The sequence below is a fragment of the Pogona vitticeps genome, chromosome 3 (genome assembly GCF_051106095.1).
Source record: "Pogona vitticeps strain Pit_001003342236 chromosome 3, PviZW2.1, whole genome shotgun sequence".
NCBI classification, from domain to species: Eukaryota; Metazoa; Chordata; class Lepidosauria; order Squamata; family Agamidae; genus Pogona; species Pogona vitticeps.
The window spans coordinates 47,758,322-47,772,699 of record NC_135785.1 but is presented as its reverse complement, the minus strand read 5'-3'; the positions used below and the strand labels follow the sequence as shown (position 1 = coordinate 47,772,699).

The 14,378-nt window shown below is 37.6% G+C and overlaps 1 protein-coding gene across 7 annotated transcripts in view; it reads left to right on the top strand.

The window, feature by feature from the left end:
• Positions 1–14,378, top strand: part of SENP2 (SUMO specific peptidase 2) — a 23,354-nt gene extending 8,976 nt beyond the window's left edge. For 5 of the 7 annotated variants that reach the window (XM_078389300.1, XM_078389305.1, XM_078389306.1 and 2 more), the window contains 13 exons: positions 619–781; positions 2,560–2,663; positions 4,313–4,380; positions 5,832–5,877; positions 7,313–7,373; positions 9,077–9,241; positions 9,591–9,722; positions 10,992–11,195; positions 11,297–11,376; positions 11,788–11,872; positions 13,072–13,167; positions 13,517–13,570; positions 13,677–14,378. In XM_078389300.1, coding sequence (XP_078245426.1) covers positions 619–781; positions 2,560–2,663; positions 4,313–4,380; positions 5,832–5,877; positions 7,313–7,373; positions 9,077–9,241; positions 9,591–9,722; positions 10,992–11,195; positions 11,297–11,376; positions 11,788–11,872; positions 13,072–13,167; positions 13,517–13,570; positions 13,677–13,784 — 1,366 coding nt within the window. In that variant the 3' untranslated portion in view covers positions 13,785–14,378. Of the gene's footprint in view, positions 1–618; positions 786–2,559; positions 2,664–4,312; positions 4,381–5,831; positions 5,878–7,312; positions 7,374–9,076; positions 9,242–9,590; positions 9,723–10,991; positions 11,196–11,296; positions 11,377–11,787; positions 11,873–13,071; positions 13,168–13,516; positions 13,571–13,676 lie in introns of all 7 variants that reach the window. The other 2 variants (XM_078389301.1, XM_078389303.1) reach the window with 2 other exon arrangements.

The following is a 14,378-nucleotide window of genomic DNA, read 5'->3' as shown; positions in this document are numbered from 1 at the left end:
TTAAATCACTCATGTAATTAGTTCAGCTAGAATCCTGCTGGGGAAAACTATGCATGCAGTAGCATTCACACAGTTTTCCCCCTTGGTATGTTGTTCTTCATGTGGCCAGCTTTAGGACTGGTTTACAGGAAGTGTGTGACTGGTTGTGTGGTAACCCACCAAAGGGAAACTGCTTGTGTGATTATTGCTGCACATGGGTTTTTCCCCCCAATTGTCTTCTGCTTTAATGTTCCTATAGGCAATTCATTGAACGTGCTTTTTAATTCAGGATGACCTTGTAGGAAGCTTATTTTCAGGTGGCTTCTTAATTAAGTAATTGAAAATAACTTGCCTGCATATTTTACATGTCAGCATCAACGTCAAATAATCTTAGGCTTAGCATTTTGTGATACCATATTTCAGAGTATAAAAACTGGAAGTTTATGTGATCTATGGGGTATGTGGAGGTGACATATCTATTGTGTTCTCTGATATTGCTTGCATGGATTGTTGTGTCTAAATTAGTGTAAAAACGATGTCTGCTCAACTATCCTCAAATGCATACCACTTCATTGTAGTGAAATCAGTAACTTGCAGGTAGTATGATTGCCAGGATAATCCTTTATTTCCTCTTACCAGGCATGACCAGACATACAGTGTCAGAAAGAATGGCAAGAAAAATCATAATGCAGTTCGAGAGGACTTGCAATCTTGGGGGCTTGTTTCCCGCAGGCATTGGTTGGAGGGTTCCACTTTAGATACTGGAAGGTATCTAAGGAAGCCACGCTGTACAGTGGAAGAGGCAAGTGCACCAACATGTAACACTTATGTTTCAATGTACATTTATGAATGTCCTGGTAGTGGAATGACAGTAGAATATTTCAGTAGCTCAATTCAGTGGGCTTAGTTGTTCATATTGAGAATTATGGCTTCTATGAATTACATAATACACGTTTCAGCACTAAAGTTGAGAGAGTATGCATCGTATACTGTATGTGCCATTGTAGTATTTTGATTCAAGTTGAGCTTTATTTAAACCAAAGAAACTGTATGTAAGCCTTCCCCAACTTGGTGTCCTCTAAATGCCTTGGCTACAATTCCTACCACCCAGCAACAATGGGATGCTGGATACAGATTGGTGGAAGTTTTAGGCCAAATCATCAGGAGGTTGTCATGTTGGGAAAGGCTGATGTCAATTGAAGTGTTGTGCATCTGCAGACCCTAGGGGTGTCTGTCTTATAGTTCCATGGAAGACTGCTGGGTGACTATGTTAGTGTTGGAGTTAGTCTATTGTAGTAGGTGAGTAGCTTTTGATACTTACGCACATGTAGTTACATATAGTAGATGGGTTGGACATTATATTTGTATATCCAATAAAATATTGTTTCCTTAGTGTGCACAAAGCCTATTATTGCTGATGTGGATAGTCACAAAAGTAGTCTTGGGATTATTGGTTCTCATTGTGCCTTCTCTAGAAATAGAGTCTCTAGTCACAGATTAAATGGAAACCCAAACTTAGTGTGCCACTTTCAGGGTGGCTATCATTTTGGTGGCAGCACACACACACACATATAAGTACTTTATATTATATTGAGTCATTTTTTTATTATTGGGTCATGTATATTACTGACAAACAATGCATTATAATAGAACATATTAATAAGTAGTTTGGAATTAGTGGCTCAGTTATTTCAACTAGCTTGGAATAACTGCCTCTAAAGAAGGCTGTGCTATTAACTGAAATCTTTGAGAGATGCCTTTGCACTGGGTTTAATTCCATATAAAAATGTGGTGATTTTATATAGAATCAGAGAATAACATCACCACATTCACCACATTTTTCTCAACATTTCAGTGAGAAAGGCTAAACTGAGCAATAATGGTTCACTTAAAACAGCTGATTTTTAAAAATCTCATTTCCAATTCATATGTATTTAAATTTATACAAGGTGAGTACTTGCTATGTTAGATAGGCCTTGACTAGATTTAGCAGTATTGGCAAAAATCCTGACAGGTTAATTGGAAATTTTTCCAATAAAAATTTCCTTAAATTTTTCCTGTACATTTTTCCTTAAAACACTGCCTATGTTTTTCTTTCTTATCTTTTCTGCTGTATTGTCCAATATTCATTTTTTTAGGCTAGCAGTTTCTACTATATTGTTTCTAAAACAACTAGGAAAATTTCTTTGTTCAGCTGGAAGAATTATAATTTAAGTACCAGCTCTAATAACTTCTGGTCATCGTCCAGTTCCCTTTTCCTGTATGCTAACTATTATTATACGGAACAGACCGCTTATGGCCTGGTTTCTGTATCGATATTAAGATACACAATCTGCTGGTTTTCATTGCAATTTATTTCCAAGTAAGAGGGGATAAAATTGCAGTTCTAAACATGCTGCACTTCAATTTCCTATCTGTAAACTGAAAACAACAGCATGTTCCTGTGTTAGAGTGATTATGGGACTAGCCTGAGAACTTGTGCACTGAGGGATAATACCATGGAATATTTTCGGAACATTGGCAGTATGATTGTCTTTACTTTTTTTGATGAATAACTTCAGTATTTATCCTTGCCCCTAGGGAGTTCAGAAGGAAGAGCGAGAAAAATATAAACAACTGCTGGAGCAAGAAAAAGAAAAGAGATCGGAAACTATCCCCTCTCCTGTAAGAGCAAAATATTTGGAGTAAGTCTCTATAATGAATAACACTTTAAGAAAAGCTTGAAATGAATTGGTAGAGCATTTAGTTTTCACTTAGTACTTGAAAAAACAGTACACAGGTATCTTGTGCTTTGTTTTGAAACATGACTTGACATCTGGCAGGAAGAGGAGACTAAGATAAATCCAGCTTGATTGTATTGTGAGATAGAAATGGCCTCTTAATCCATGCACTTCTGCAGCATTCCTGGCTGCATTCATGCATAGTACTAAGCCAAAACATTCACTTACTGGCTTTCCCCCCCCCGAATCCCATTTATTAGCTTGCTTGATTGAAGAAAGAGGTGAAACCCAGGGCCATGGCACTTCTCTGTTTTTCTGGCTTACTAAGGCAGGCTCTTTTGGCTTAGAGTAGAGATGGGCAATTTCTTCAAGTGGGGAGTTGATGTCCTTGGGATGCTTTGGGTTGTCATCTTTCCTCGTTCACTGCTGAATGTGCTGTCACTGAAACCACAACCACTGTAATAAGTGGCACAAACATGAAAACCATTGTTGTTTTATGCCATTTGAGAGGCTGGGAGTACAATTCTGTTGGGAGACAAAATCCATGTTTCTTACTTGCCCTGTTCTTCTGCATAATGTTTTGCAGATGGGGGGTGGGGACAGAGAAACAAAGAAAAAATTAGCAGCCCTTTTGTGTTTATATAACTTGTGGGACCATCATTTTGGTAATTGTAGGAGAAGGAAATCCGATAGTTGTGGGACTACCCTTGTTTTTCATAACTTCCTTGCTTAACAAATGTGCAGATTTTTTTGTAATATGTTTTAGTGATAATAAAATACATTTTATGGTGCCTCCCTTTTCTTACTGATTTTCATATATTTTAACAAATAATTCACAAAGAAAGTTAGTACATTCAGTGCATTGATTTTTATACCAATTTAAACCAAATTGAACATAACTTTGTATTAAAATTGTTCCTAGTTTTAGGCTTCTCAGTTTGTTCAGGAGACATCTTTTTGCACGTGCATTCACTTCTGTGTATCATAATACACCTGTGAGTTGTATAGAATTTTTGAGCCTCTACCAGTTGGCTATAGATAACAAGGGGAACATGATAATGAGTGTCATAATCTCTGATGGGGCTTGTGAAGTGGTAGTGGGTAGTTAATAAGGAAATAAAGGTGGGAATTACAACAGATACAACATTTGATAATGGCCTAAGAAACCTTGGCTTATATTGAGTCCACTGAGATGTCTTATATTGGGTCCATTGAGTCTTGCCTACATTGAGGAATTCTAGTAGATCAATCAGTTACATCCTAGCTGGATTACTGTGTGGGGCTTCCTGTGGGAATTTTCAGGAAACCTCAATGAGTCCAAAACTCAACCTGATTGCTAACAGGGCTGGACACAGGGATCGCACATCCTCCCTGTTACAGCAGCTCTTAAAAATGTGTTCCAGCAAGTAAGTTTCTCCGTCCTTCAAAATAGTTTGGGTTTATATCACAATATTAATGGACTCTTGTTGCTAGTATAAAACATGTTTGTGTTCCATATTAAATGTATAATTTTCAATACAACGTGCTGTTGTGTAATTGGAATCTAGGATTATACTTGTTCTATCTGAGAACTTAATTTTATCTGTTTGTTCTTTTGTATATGCAAAACCAAGTACCCAAAGTTATGGCCATGTATCATTAACTGAAATAAATCATGCTTCATTTGGAAAACCAAAAAATGGTAAGTTAATGGTAAGAATATATGAATAAATAATGATAAGAATATATATATTATATTTATAAACTAGTAGATAAAGAGTGAACTTTAAGGACTGTTTTTAGTTCTACAAATGATAGGACATTAGTGTATCCATCTCCACATTCAGTGGCATAATATATGAAAGTGAGGTGCATGATTATAGACTTACCGTATGTCTGAAGAAACTTAGTCTTTGCTCTTGGTTAGAGATGAGAATGATGGTTTGGTGGTTTGGCCCAGTTCAGCATGGTGACCACACAGCTGTTCAGCAGTTGCCACACATTTCCTTTTCCTGGCTCCTCTGTGTGCTTGCCCACTCCCCAGCCAAGGCCTGCTTCCTTCCTCTGCCTTCTCAGTGTGATTGCCCACTTACTGATCGCAGCACACACTTCCCTCCTCCACCTTCTCTGGTGGCCATCCACTCAGATGAGCAGGCAGGGCAGGGAAGCCTGCAGTGCTGCCTTTAAGTGGACAGCCACCTGAATGTGCAAAGCAGGCAGGAGAGGGCAGTATGCAGCACCCGTGGGGAACACCTGTGTTGAGTGCTCTGCCGAACTGTGCCAAATGGATGAACTGTGGTTCGTGCCCATGTCTGCTTTTGAGTGTATGCCTACATGCTTTCAGATGCATGTCTCCTATTCTTATGATGACCACCACATAGCAGAGGAATCAAAACTCATTTAAGTAGCATATGAACGATTATAGCAAGAAGAATCTATACTGAATTGTGAGAAAAAGATGTATTGGTGATAGCATACTCATAAGGATATTGGTAGTAAATTCCTCTTTAAGAATTATGGCAGTTCTCAATATTTCATCCTTTCTAAGGAGATATGAAAACATGGGTTGCTACTTTACAAAAATTAAAGTGGGTTGTGGTAACAATATAAACATCTTTTCCCAAAAGTTAACTGAAATTTTGGCTAATATTTTGAATTGTGAAAAACTTACTCAAATAATTATTTGAACAAACAAAAAATAGAGTAGTGGTAATATGCTCTCTAAAAAATAGGGTAGTAGTAATATGCTCTCTATGCTTGCTATAAGAGGGGGAATTGATTCCTTAACATTAAAGCATATCAAGTATGTATATTTTATGTTCTCCTATTGTAAATCTTGTATTTGTCATTTTCTGTTACTTCAGTGTACAGCTACCCAAACATACATATTGTAGGATTCATTTCCCTTTCCCTAGACTTTCATTTTTAAATAAATTTGTAGAGAGATATAAATTAAGATTGCTTCCTATTCCTGCAGTGGGCTTGCAGTAGTTAGATACCTAGAATAAGAAGCTGTGTGTTTCCACAGAAATTACTAAGAAATCAAAATTTAACATGTGAAACGATTGTGGCAGCCAACATTTCTTAAGATGTCACTCACCTCTATGCTAGCAAAATGACCAGCAGAATTATTGTGTTAATTCCATTTTTAAGGTGTTGGAAGCATTGGTCCCCTGCATTCCAAAACAGATGTAAACAGGTTGGTGGAAAAAAAAAACTTGCTTTATGTGACTCAGAGGGGGCTCTGACTTTTTGAAATTGATTTTAGCGCACACAGTTTCATACTTATACATGATTTAACTTTTACACTTTGAGGAATACTGTCAAATGGCATCAAGTTTCATGACAGGAGACGAAGCGCTGAGATAAACTTAGGCATAATGCCCAATTACAAAACAATGGGAAATATCCTGTTGCATAGCTTTGCACCTGGCACAACTCAGATCATGCACCAGAACTGTTTAAGTTTCACTAATTATAAACTTCTTAACCCCTTCTTTTAGGTTTGGATGCTTTCTCAGCTTCCCTTTTGCACTGTGTAAGCCTTTGGAAACCTCAGGATGAGACGGAGGAAGCCTTTAAAAGCAAAACAAAATAACTAGTGGCAATGCCCATTTCCTAGTGGTGGCAATCCAGTGGTGATTTTGACTTTTGAAGGCCTCTCTCCTGGGTTCTGAGGCTCCCAAAGGCTTCCCCAGTTCAAAAGGGAGTCTGAGGGAGGATTGAAACCTGAAACAGGAAGATAGGAAGCTTAAATGTTTCTGGTGCCTGATCTGAGTGGTGCTGTGTGCAAAGTTGCACAAGATTTTTCCTAGTATGTGAGCTGTTGGTGGTAAAATTTGTAATTTCTATTCCTCTCTCTTTGCATTTTGTAAGGTACAACAAGGAAGAGAGGTCCTAGTGAGGGTGGTGGTGGTGAAACAAGATTGGAAGTAGTGGTTATATTATTTGTCTTCCAGGCTTCTAAAATGACTACATCATAATATTTGCTTTTCCTATTTTATGAGGCAGACAAGAACAAAAAATTGATTGGTGAGGAAGTTCCCTAGTTTTATATAGCAAAATACATTTGGTGAATTTTGCTGTAGTTTTTCCGCCAGTGGAATTGAAGGTGAGGCAATTTCTCCATCCCATTGCAGTCCCCTTTGTGTCCTCAGCGTTTGTTCCAGAGGTTGGGACCTTCCAAGTCACATTTTCATGGGCTTGCAAAAGAAGGAGGGAGAAAAAGTGCTATTGCATAAGCAAATGTTGGATTATCATGTGACATTGGCTTCGGTTTCAGTCTTTACTTTTTGTTTTAGAGCTTTTCCAGTCAGTTATGTGTATTTAAGGAAGAATGTAGTCAAACACCTTTTCTAGTTGGCAGTGCGTGTGCAGCCCATTGTTGTATCAGTTTTTTTGCGTAGATGAGTGAGCCATTTTTTAAAGGGACATGTACAATTTGCCTTTGTTTAATTCCTTACTACCACAAGTATGGTGGTTACTGCTCCTTATAGGAATATGAGGCTCTTGGATTTAACAAGAATAAAATTCTAGCAATTGAATGAGAATACTATTCTGATGAGAAAAATATCCATTTTTGCATTGATAATAGTTCTACACTTCCATTATATTAATATTTGCTTTTTTCTCAGCTTGATGACAGTAACAGAAAGACCTTCAAAGTCAGAGAAGTTTTTGATACAGAAAAAAGAGGTGAGTATTTATGGTGAAGTATGTGCTCTCCCCCCCCCCCATTGCAGTTTCATATGTGATCAATATTTTATTAAAGCTCACTTTTGAGCCATATCTTGTGTCTAAATAAATTCAAAATACATATAGTCCATCATGTAATTCAGTATAAAATGCCAGGGTACATCAGAGTAGAGGAAGAGGAGGAATGTTAGAGATCACAAATCTTTTGTTTCTTGAATTTTGTCATATTCATGATATAATCTCCTTTGTTAGTTTTTGCTTCTTGTGTGCTCTTAAAGTAAAAAAGCACAGGTGTAAAAAAAGTGCAGTGTATCTCAGTGACACTTTTTTTTAAATTTCAGTGTCTATTGCTTTGATCTACACTAGTGATTCCAAGCCTTGAGTAACCCAGGTGTTCTTGGACTGTGGTTCCCAGAAACCTTGGCCAGCACAGCTAGTGGTGAAGGCTTCTGAGAATTGCACTTCAGGAACATCTTGGTTACCCAAGGCTGGGAACCACTGATATACACTCTTCAGCTAGGCCCAGTTCCAGGCTCATGAGAAGATATTGAAGGAGGCAACTCTCTCAACATGCCCAAGAGTGAAATTGTGTTATGGGCTATAATACTTTATTTATATTTGTTAATTTACTTAAAACGGATAATCATATATCATACAAGCAGTTACCTTCCTGCTTTATATTGTCCATGGTTGATTCCTTATAATAAAATTTTTTAATTAATTAAATCAAATACTTGTGAATGATATCATTCTAGCATGATATAATTATGGTGCCAATTTTAAAGATTTTATTTACTGTATTTTTCCGTGTATAGGACACCCCATATATAAGACACCCCCCACTTTTCTAACCCCAAATTAAGAACTCTAAGTGGGATTTAGCAAGTGTAGGGGGGAAGGGATCAGAGCACTGCAGGATCACTTTGATACCTGCTTTCCCCTCCACTTGTGTTTGTTCTCTCCTTAGCTTACTTCCGTGTATAAGACGACCCTCAATTTTTAGTCTAAAGATTTTAGACAAAAGTATAGTCTTATAAATGGAAAAATACGGTAATAGTCTTATAAATGGAAAAATACGGTAAATTTACATCCTTCTCTTCTCCCAAATGTTGCTAAAGGCAACTGTAAATTTCAAATAAATTCTATGAACTTGCTTATTCTGAGCCTTGGTCTTCTCTTGCAGTATTCCTATCCTGACCCCTGGCAATTTGGTTATCAACTCCAAACCTTCAAGCATATATCTATATGTAATAATCACAGTGTTTTTTTCCAATGGGAGAGAGAGAGATGGAAAAATGACCCAAACTCACCATCACCACCACTCTGTCCTCAATCTGTGAAGGAAGACGTTTTGAAAGTTTCCTTTGCCATCCCTTTATAAAAATTCTGTAAAGGTCCATCACCTCAACCAATGCCTATCCCTCAGCCCATTTTTCAGTTTTAGTTTGTGAGTTAATATTTCTTACATACAACCTCATGAGTTCACTGTGTAGGGGGAAATTGCCCCTCTTGTCTATTAGTGACATCATGCTTCTGGTGAGCCGATACTTAGTTTGCAAATACTCATAATACCTATGTTGATATTAGAAAGAACACCTAGTTTGATATTACAAAGAAAGGTAAGTATGCTACTCTGTGGTGTCTTGAATGTTCGTTTCTTATTCTGTACTTATTTTCCTCACCAATAATTTTTCTTTTAACAGAATATAAAGCAGCTTTTGGCAGATGACTTATCGGAAGAGGTATCACTTAGGTTAAGACTGAGTCAGGAAGGAATTTCATACAGAAGTTGCTCTCTAGTTGAGTCGGAAGAACAGAAATGGCAGAGTGTGGACAAGTCAACAGCGGGCCTTCCAGCCCTAACAGAGGTAGCATTGTTCTAGTAGGGCTGTTTGGGATGGGTTCAAAGTCATCTGGACCATATCCATAGAAAAAATAGTGCTAGTTTCTTCTGTCCTCAGTACATTATTCAGGGAGAATACTATAATTTATATTTAAAAATGAACTTTTTAGGTTAGATTTTAACCAAACTGCTTTGTTCACTGTGCATATGGCCAAAATGGTGTACATTTGTTTCACACTCTGCAGGGTTTGAACAACAAAGTTTTTGTGACTTTCAGGTCTCCCTGCCCTTACAAAAAATGCTTTGCAAAATTCAGTTCTGCCAGTAGTCTCTGCTTTATATGAGATTCATCTTACAAAACTTGCCTCTTCCAGGATATGGAGAGAGAAATAGCAAATGCGTTGAGTCATGGTGAAGATGATGAGATCTTAACAAGTGCCTTCAAACTGAATATTACACGAGGAGACATTCAGACTCTAAAAAACCAGCAATGGCTCAATGATGTGGTAAAACATAAATTTTCAATGCTAATTAAAACTTAGTTAGCTTTTTATTATAGACAAAGCTGCAATGAGGCACTGGCAAATCTTAAATTTTAATTGTTATGTGTTGTCAAGTAATTTCCAACTTACGGTGGCCTTGATCAGATTTTGAAAGCATGTAAGGTGTACAACAAGTGGTTTATCATTGCCATCCGTTGACCAGTGGGGATTTGAACCTTGGGCATTTGAGTCCTAATCAAGATTCTCTCCATTAAACTACATTGACACTTTTGGTTTTGAGACCCAGTCATTATTATTGGTCCCATGACACAGTGGTTACATTTCAGTAATATAGTGAAGATTCTGCCCATGATCCGAGTTTGATCCTGGGCTCAGGTGGCCAGCTCAAAGTTGACTCAGCCCTCCATCCTTTGGAGGCCAGTAAATTGAATACCCAGGTCATTGAGTGGGTGAGTGGGCAATGTGTAGCCTGCATAATTAAATTATAAACTGCTGAGAGAGAGGTTTAAGCACTATGGGGTGGCATAGAAGTAGCATTTTTTTTTTGGCTTTGCAGAGATATATGTATCAGATGCATTTCTCCTTTTTTATAATATTATTGCCCCAAGAACTAAGTCCAGGATCCAGTTGCATACTTATGGATTATAATATTCCACTGGTATAGTAATGTGGGATTCCCCTCACTTGGAGATGTACTAGTATGGAAGTGGAGTGCCAGGAAGCTGGTCCTGGATACCTCCATATAAAAAAAGCGTGCTGCTTATATACCGCCCCATAGCGCTTCAAGCACTCTCTGGGCGGTTTACAATTTAATTATGCAGGCTACACATTGCCCCCCCCCCCCCAGCGAGCTGGGTACTCATTTTACCTACCTCGGAAGGATAGAAGGCTGAGTCAATCTTGAGCCGGCTACCTCGGATTTGAACCCCAGGTCGTGAGCACAGTTTTAGCTGCAGCACAGCGGTTTAACCACTGCGCCACGAGGCTCATAAAGAGCACATAAAGTACAGCTGCTTGCTCTGTTGAGCTAGTTGTGTTTAATAGGATGCCATCTAAATGCTATATGTTTAGTAGCTACAGATGTATTCACAAAGCATTGTATTTCTCAAGAAACAATTATTTACATGATAGGAAGGTCAGATTAATTCTAATTTTATTGTAAACTCCAGAAGTCAGCAATTTGGCCTTTTTAATGTTGTGACATTTCCCTTCAACAGATATACTGCTAATTTATATTATTTTTCCTATTTTTATCTCTTCCTGTATTTATAGGTCATTAACTTCTATATGAATCTTCTAGTGGAGAGAAATAAAAAGCCAGGATTTGCAGATCTTTATGCATTCAGTACTTTCTTCTACCCTAAGTTAAATTCTGCAGGCTACTGTGCAGTGAGAAGATGGACCAAAGGAGTGGACTTATTTCAATACGATATGATTTTGGTGCCTATTCATATCAGTGTACATTGGGCATTAGTGGTGAGTATTTTTTAGATTTTTCTAGTATTTTTTAAAGGGGGAAATGATACTATATTGTGGGCCCCACAATTTTTCCATTTCCATCTTTCTTTTGATGGCAGGTTATAGACATGAGGAGAGAGACCATTAAATATTTTGACTCAATGGGGCAAAATGGGGACAGAATCTGTATGAAATTGCTGTAAGTAAAGTGCTTATTTATTGCATTGTACATGTAAAATATCTCTTACTCTTTTTACAGTGTTTTTCAAGAGAAGGATTATAATTTCTAGATAAAACTTGTAATTAAAGCTATGGTTGTCAATAAATGACCAGACATAAGGAACTATCTGCTATAATATGCTAACAACTGTGGCAGTTCTGAAAGTGTTGGTTAATAATTGTCAAAAGCAATCTTCATGCACCATTTTGAGATATATAAATCAAATATTGTTTTGTTCACTTCAGTGACGTTGGAATGTCCCCCCCCCCTTCTTTTAGATATCAGATCCATTTGTCAATCAAAATTTTGCTATCTGTGCATATATATATACAGGTAAACCTGGTGAGGCAAAGACTCCAGAGTAACATATTTTATGGCTTTATTGAACAGGCAGTATCTGCAGGAGGAAAGCAAAGCCAAGAGAAACGTGGGTATTAATCCTACATCATGGACACTTTACAGTGTAAAACCACATGTGAGTGTAATCAGCTTCTGGGTTTTATAACTCTGCTGTGCATCTCTTTCTCCCTCCCCCGTGTGTGTGTGTGTGTGTGTGTGTGTGTGTGTGTGTGTGTGTGTGTGTGTGTGTGTGTGTGTGTGTTAGTGTGTGTGTGTGTGAGAGAGAGAGAGAGAGAGAGAACGAACCAGTGCAATGTAACAACACTGGTTTATAAAGCGTTGCTTATTTCCTTGCCCATTCCAATTTCTTCCTGTTCAAATTTTAGTGCTTCAATTATTCTCACCTTTTCCTGTTGCATATGAAATACAGAGTGTGTTTTTAAAGAAAACACAGTTCTCAAAGCTCTGATGTTTTCATGTCAGACAGGATGTTGTGGAGTGTGTGATCTATCTAAACTTTCCCAAAACATAGTTTATTGAAGCATTAAATTTATTGATTTATTAAAGACTTTCTATCATGCTACTTAGACCAGTGATGGCAAACCTATGGCATGCATGCCACAGCTAGCATGCAGAGCCCTCTCTGTGGGTACACGAGCCATAAGTTACCGTCGAGAAATACTTACCCGTCCTCCAATCCTGGATTTTGGCATTCCCCTCTGTTGGTGCGGTGGTCCAGTGGAAGGGTGCAATGGTGTCCATGACCGGTCTAGCCCGATGGGGGATTGGAGGTCCTGTAAGTATTTCTCTGCTAATATCGACTCTAGAAAAAAAAAAGCATTTAACCCTTGCAGTGCAGGGGCAGTTATTTTTTCTAAACTAAAACCTCAGTATTCAGGTTTAATTGCAGTGTTGGCACACTGAAACAAATACGTTTTGTGTTGTAGTTTGGGCACTCGGGCTCAGAAAAGTTCGCCATCACTGACTTAAGATAGACACCTGTAGTATCATTCTTTTAAACAAAATGCTGACTATCTTGAATAAGGCTACTTCAGTGAAGGGTCTGAAAAATTTCAAGTAGATTTCTTAGAATGGCTCCTGGATACTTTTTAATCTGGAACCAAGTAGTGCTAGTCCACAGCTTCTGTAAATCAAATATGTCAATATAACAAGAAGAATGGGAAGTGCACTATTTACCTTTGTTGTATCAAACTGGTGGTCAGTTGTAGACTTACTGTGTTAGTCTTCTTAAAGTACGCTAATGTTTAATGTAAATCAAAATAAAAAAGTACTGATAGCTACATCTCTGCATTTTCTTCATTTCCTCAATCATAGGAAATTCCACAACAGTCAAATGGCAGTGACTGTGGAATGTTTGCTTGTAAATATGCAGATTTTATCTCCAGGGATAAACCCATTGTATTTACACAGGTAAGTAACTTGCAATGCTTTGCGAAAGCCCTTCCATTCCTTCTTGTTAACAGCTTAATGCTATGTTAGGCCTCTCTCCCATATTTTTATGAAGATATGACTATTTTTTCACATGCAGAGTAAATCTGTAGCTTGTTCTTCTTCCAAGCAAGTGTTTTGCAAACTTTTGTCTGTGATCTATGAACTAATGATGTTTTTGTAAAGAAGTAAGCTTTGAAGATAGAGGAGAGTAAGATGGCAGTAGACATTGACACCAAGGCTTTGTGCATTGATTCCTCTGTAAATGGGAATTTTGCCTGATAGACTGCAATAAGTCTTTAAAACTTGTTTTATTATTATTATTTTGCAGTGTCACATGCCATACTACCGCAAAAGGATGGTGTGGGAGATACTTCATCAACAGGTGCTATGATAGGCTTTTGGCATAGATTCATTTTTCAGAGTATCATCTTCTGGTGGTGAAGAGGTTGTATGTTAACTATGGAGCATGTCTCTCTCTCTCTCTAAAGATTCAGTGTCTTCTCTGGCCTCTACTTCAGAGATGGAGGTATGCAGAGATTTTTTTAAGAACAGTACTCAATTCAGAAGTTTTATCCAAAGGGCTAAACCATGGATGAAGAAAGTAACTCAGCAGAATGATTTTACAATAACAGATTAAGGAAAAGACTGCCAAAGAATATTGAGTGGACATTGATCTCAGTGATATGAAGAAGAAAAGTATATGTTGCTGTCTTCATGAGGTCTCCGCACTACATATGATTTCATTAAATCGGTTAAATTGAAGAATGCACTGTGAGCTCACATGCCAGTTGCTGTCTGTTTCTGGATTTATCTAGCTGCGTTCTACCAAGTTTTCTGCTATGGCCAGAGTTTTAAATAGGGAGATCTAGAAATTGAGGTTGGCATTCACAAACAGAAAAAGCATTTTGTGAACCTGTGGAATGTTTCAGATTCTCTAAACTGAACTGTTTTCTGCGGGAAGATAGAAAACTTTTTTAAAAACTGGATTTATAGTTATGAAAGATGAAGTCTTTCATTTGAGTTGTAACAAATTCACAGTAAAAGCCCCAAATGGGGATTAGTCTTTATTTAAAGGAGTTGTAATTTCGTATGAAGCTATTTATTTGTATTATTCTATTTAAATGAACATTTGCTGGAATGCTGAAATATTTTCATCAAATAAAAATGAAAATAAATATTTATCTAGTAAA